Genomic DNA, 6,000 nt, shown 5'->3' on the forward strand with positions numbered 1-6,000 from the left:
TATTAATTGCTGAAATATCATCGGTGCTTTTTCTCCTGCGAAGAGCGCCAGTGCCCTGTTAGTTACAGGCTCTGTTATAAGCATGTGTACAATGGAAAAAAAAAATGAGTCACTTGTAATAAAAAACCATCCCACCGCTATTTAAATATCAGATTTGACGACGGACGCCAGTTCGGTACCTACATATAGACCTATATCTAATTTAGTTTTATCGCGCGTGCTAAAATTATATACGACTCGCAACCGCACCGCAAAATAGGCTACCCCCGGGAGGAGCAGCTATACAGACCGAGTGACACAGAATGCGACCAATTTCTCGGCACAAAGGATCAAATTTCATCGGTGCAACATATAAATATGTATACATCGTGGCATACCTATCCGACAGTTTGTACACTTATAAAAGTACGCGAAGTGAAGGCTGCAGTACTGCACGTATATATATGTAATAGTGCCACATACGAGCAGTGCAAGAGGAGACGCGTAGAGGTAAGGTACCCATCACACGCGAAAAGCAGTATAGCACGGCGGGAATCGATGACCCGCTGCGATGAGTATAGGCACCACGTAATATATTATGTACCAGAGCATAGGTTTAACCAAATAGGTTAGCAGACCCAGTTTCACTTAGCGCGCGTTTCCGACTTTCGATACATGACTCCAAACGTATATCCATATGTAACGTATTAACTCAACGTTACAGAACAGAGGAATGAATGATGATGATGATATTGGTGGTTTGCACCTTGTTCACTCTAATTCACGCGCACGCGGGGGGTGTAACACTTTGGGACGTGGATTATCTATATATGATTGTCGAGGGCGAGAGTAATTATTAACTCGGGCTTTTTTTTTTTTTTTTTTTAATTTTGGAATGCAAAGAGGTAACTTTTTTTTTCTCGCATCAAGATATGGCAATTTTTACCCGAAACGAGGTTTAAAAAAAAAAACGAGACTAGTTGATGCGCGCTCTATTCTTTTTATTGAGAAAGCGTTGCCTGGAACAAAGAAAAAAGAACAAGCGGGGAGGGGGAGGAAAAAGTTAATGAAACAAGTCCAAGTGCTCGCGTGTATGTATATATATATATACGTATTGGCAACGATGGGAATACGAAACGAGCTCGAGAGTCACGACACGGCTGATATGTATATACGTAGGGGCTGTATAGCTACCCCTCGCGAGTTTGTTATCTGTACGCGATTCCCGGAGCTTACCTTGGGCTCGTTTCGCGGTCGTAGCTCCCCAATTAAGCAGCGACGACGCTCGGACACGATTTCCCGCAAAAACAAATCAATATAGGGTAATACCTACATAGCCGAGAGCCCCCCCCCCCCTATCTCTTTTCAAAAGCTCGGCGTGCACGTAATTACCGCCACCTGTGGGATTCGGAATTGTGTCGTCGCGAGGATGTACTTACCGAAGTACATATATATATATACACGTATACGCGTTTAAAAGGCTACATACACGAGCGTCCGAGTTGCTTCCACAATCTGTCCCTTCGATCTCCGTCCCTCGACTTAATAATTGATGCAACGAACCCAGCGGCTTTCCATTTGCGGAAATGACAGTTTTATTTATTTATGTCCGTTTCGGGGTTCCCCACCCCCCTCATCAACTTTCAAATAATTGTCTATGCTCGTTTGTTTGTGTTTTTTTTTTTTTTTTTTTTTCGGCCTCATCGATTAATATTGTCGTTTCTTATCCCCATCGAGTGGTTCGAAGTATTTTTTTTAGTTTCATTGATATTGCACCTGTAAGTTGTTGTTCTTTTGCTTCAACTTCAACTTTGGTACATTCTTCGAGAAGCGCGTCTTTGATTAAAAAAAGGAAGAAAAAAAAAAATCTAGTTCGATGTTAATATCGAGCGACACGAGCACAAGCAGGCAGAAAGGGGCATCAGTGGTTTACTTGTCAAGTGACAGCTCCGGAGGGCAGCTGATGGTGTCGCCATCAGTGACAAACACGATCGCGTGATTCCGACTGTTGCCGGGGACAATGTAACGACACAGGTATACCGAGACGTAAGTATACATCAGGTGGTGTGTATATAGATACCACCATGTCGTGTGCATTATAAAATTATCGATGTACGCCGTGTGTGCATTTACGAGAAGATGGAGAGCCGCGATCCGAGTCCGCAAACGTGATGGTTATTTTACAGCGCGCACCTGGTGAAATCCAGTTCAACGGAGATAAGATGTACAGCCTATATTATTATATGGGTCGTTGGCTTGGCGTTGCAGGAAAATTAAAAAAAAAAAAACTTTTAAATTGTAACCCACAGTTTGGCCGTCATGTTGGTGTTTGATTTGAAAATTTGCCATTACAAAAATTGTCGAAAGATTTTCAATGCCTCGCTGTCAATCGACAATCTTTGTGTGCGACTATTTGCAAGAATTAGCACGTAATATATCATCACTCACTGGTACAGGTGTATGAAATATAATGTCTATTATTAGAAACTATAATACCATACCAATAGGTGATGTAGCAAATTTACGACTTTATAGCGTCGCATCGGTGAAATCGCCGGCTTTTGCACAGCGTAGCGCGGAAGCTCCGCTCCAGCTTACTAATTAGCGCGTGTATGTGTATACATACGATAGAGTCGCTAATGCGCTTTGACGTTTGCTCGCGCAGGAAATCCGTGGCAAGCCGATACATACCTAGTGCCTGTACGCGAACGAAACTTAAGCCAAACGACTTTCACGACGATAAGAAGTTTTATTTAGCGTCGGTTTTCCTTGTTTTGGAGGCTTTTCCGCAAGAGAAAAGAAACGGGGCTTGCGCGCTGATAAAAATGATTCGAGCTTACGTGCAGTTTGAGGTTTTTTTTCTTTTTTTGTAAATTCGCACAACTTTTCAACGTTAATGTTTTTTTTTTTTTTTTTTTTTTTTTTTTTTTTTTTTTTTCAGGAGGACAATTTATTACTTGTACTTTGGGACTGGAATGTAAATCAAATTAAACGTCTTTTGTTGGCACCTTAGCTGCAAAAATATTTAACGACAAAGTTTTGGCTTACGCTTGTATAGGTTTGATGACATTGTGAAATATTTTTTTTGCGCATAAAACGCGTTTTTTGCCCGTATCTGTACAATCACAATTTTAAATATCACAGAATGTTCTCTTAGCGGTAATCTTCATGTTTTTAAATATACATTTTTACAATGCGGTAAGGAAAGAAATAAATAAATTCAAACTTTGAAAACAATTGCGCAACTTGTACGACAAAAATCAATAGTCATGAAAAAAATGCCTTCATAGGTATGAATATGTAATAATGGAAACAAGTATCATCCGGCTAATGTTTGCGCTCGATTGTAATCGATCGCAGGATAAATTTTACTAACATGTTTTTTTTTTTTTTTTTTTTAAGCTCACGGGTTCGACCACCTCGTGTTCGGGCATTGTACTTACTATTATTATTATTTCCCGTACTGTTGGAAAAACAAGAATTTACCCGAATCATGGTGTTTTGCGTATACCGTTTCTTTTCGTATTGATATTTTAAAAAACAAGGGGCGATCCGAAAAAATTATTTTACGACCGGCGGAATATTTTTACTTCGTTGTGAGGCTTACTCATCCGTCAGAACCGCTCAAATAAAAGACCTTGGCACCGTTATGGGCTTACATTAATGCGCGCGCGAGTAAGTAACGATGGCGATTCAAATGAAAAAACAAAAAAAAAAAAAAAAAAAAAAAAAAAAAAAAAAAAAAAAAAAAAAAAGCAATGTCGCTGACCTGCAGTGATCTTTGTACATGTACACTGCTTCGAGAATAAACCGACTCTCGCGGCGTACTTACCGTCGCCAATAGCTGTGCACACATGTTCCAACGTCAAGCGAGCGTCGTAAATTTGCGCGAAAAATTTTTACAGCGAGGCGCTCTGACAGCTTGGTGCGCGTGATTGTAAACGTGAGTCGTGTGATCGAGAAGAAAGAGAGAAAAGATGCACCGAGGATGAGGAGACTCATGGAAGTAAATAGAGAGAGAGAACACGGTGAGCTGATGATGGTGTGTGCCACACATCTCTCGCTCGGCTCTGCATCGTCATGCCAAACGCGTGAAATATACACTGTATAGTCCAGTACACTTAGAATTTGTTCGAAATATTATTTAAGCGAAAAACAGTGTTGTCTGACAATATATATCTCATCCTTCTAAGAAAAAAAATTTAATGTATAAACGTGTCGTATAAAAATGTTTGGCTAACAGAAAGAGAAATGTTTGAGAGCCTCGTTCAGCTGTTACGAGTGTAATCATTTATTATTATTTAATACTCGATTTAATAAGTTATAATAACAGTCGTTAACTGATTAGCACGTGTAATACGTTCACACGTGACAACGACTTTATCTCTGGCCTCTGTGTCTTTACGTACACTACACAAGCACATAGTTGTGTCGAATCCTCAAAACTATAATATGATGTAAGTATTATTACTTATTATTACTTATTGTCAGTTGTTCAAACTCGATGAATTTTCAATTATTTCAAAAACAATTGCCGCATCCGTTACGATCGAACGAGCATTTATACTTATTTCTTGGCAACAATTGTTTTAACACGAAAATTAGTGTATCCGCAGTCTACTATCAATTGTATGATATGTTACGTTGACAAATGAGTTTTTTTTATCTTGTTAATCCATTAAAAATTCCACGTAAAAATGTCACTCGCAACAATCATCACTCGATTATAATGTATTTCGATCGGACTGCCCCCATAGTCAGAGAGGCCGTCGACATAGAAACGGGGACTCGAATAATAAAATATATATTTATACAGAAAGAAGGGGAATACGATAACAGCCTCGCATAATGTATATACAATATGTATCGGTATGGTAGCGATCGGTAACCTGTCATATATCTTATGTACACTTGATACGATAAATAACTTGGTATACCCATAACACCACTGACACTGTATTATATTATTTATTCCTAACAATGATGATAATGTTTGTCGTTTTAAGCACGTTACAAGAGTAGTTATAAAAATACCTTGACTGGAGTAGTCCCATTCCTTGAAGCCGGCCATCGCGGGGGCTAACGGAAATTGAGGTCCGCGAAGTTGAGATCCGAGTAAGGCTTGCTCCCGCTCGTCTTGGCTACTCTTTTATAAGCTTGATGGAAAGGCCACCAAACTTGCTCTAATCGTTATTTCTTTGACTCCCTCGATTCTCCTCCTGTATAAGTTCCAACTGAACTTGGCCCGCTACACTTTTTGTCACACGCACACTTTGAATGGCTCGGCGAACGAGGCGAAAATGAGGAGCCAAGTGAAAATTCAAGTAAATACCAAGAGCTCGGAGCACTATAATATAGTGATGTGGAATAAACAGAGAGAAGATACAAGTGCGGAGCGAACCGAATGTGTGTGGAGGTGCGATCTTTCGAAGACTCCGACGCGTTGTAAAACCGGCCGGTCGTTGCAGGCGTTTATACCCCCGCGTACTTACCGAGCCTTGGTCACGTGATCCACCGCCTCTGTCGCTGGAGTCAGTTTTGGAGTCGGCGAAGGAGGGGGGGGAGGAGCATTTGATAGAGAGCACTGAGCTGCCGCGCATGCGCGTGTAAATATTTATACATGTGCGCGCACTATTCGCACACACACCGTGTATAGCTGTCCTTTTCTGATGTGAACCGGAGACGCCAAGTCACCATGGCACTGCGAATTTTTATCCTACCACCCACACCATCTCCGGAGCCAAACAATAGCGAGACCTCATCCCTTTGTGATTTCCCTCTTTCTCTCCATCTGCGTCTCAATTTTGTATTAGGTACAAGCGTATACAGGCTTGCTGGAAAGTGAATGATTATCTCGTACCTATACGCGGAGAGATGCATGTGTGAGCTTATTACGCACAGCCGACAAGGATAATCCATGTGTATAAATTATATATTGTACACTTATTTATTTGGTTTTTAAGATCAACGCGCATATTACACTTGAGATTCCCGTTCGAGAACAGTTTTGAAATTGGAGCG

At 40.6% G+C, this 6,000-nt stretch overlaps 1 protein-coding gene across 2 annotated transcripts in view; it reads right to left on the reverse strand.

Moving 5' to 3' along the window:
* Positions 1-5,441, reverse strand: part of CAH1 (carbonic anhydrase 1) — a 28,780-nt gene extending 23,339 nt beyond the window's left edge. Inside the window, exon 1 of one of the 2 annotated variants that reach the window (XM_089591261.1) lies at positions 5,014-5,441. In XM_089591261.1, coding sequence (XP_089447387.1) covers positions 5,014-5,050 — 37 coding nt within the window. In that variant the 5' untranslated portion in view covers positions 5,051-5,441. The remainder of the gene's footprint in view (positions 1-5,013) is intronic. The other variant, XM_014357008.3, reaches the window with a different exon arrangement.
* Positions 5,442-6,000: the final 559 nt, after the last annotated feature.

This window comes from Copidosoma floridanum, unplaced genomic scaffold (assembly GCF_036245765.1).
Source record: "Copidosoma floridanum isolate Cflo_tuat_1 unplaced genomic scaffold, Cflo_Japanese_pri ptg000013l, whole genome shotgun sequence".
Classification (NCBI taxonomy): Eukaryota; Metazoa; Arthropoda; class Insecta; order Hymenoptera; family Encyrtidae; genus Copidosoma; species Copidosoma floridanum.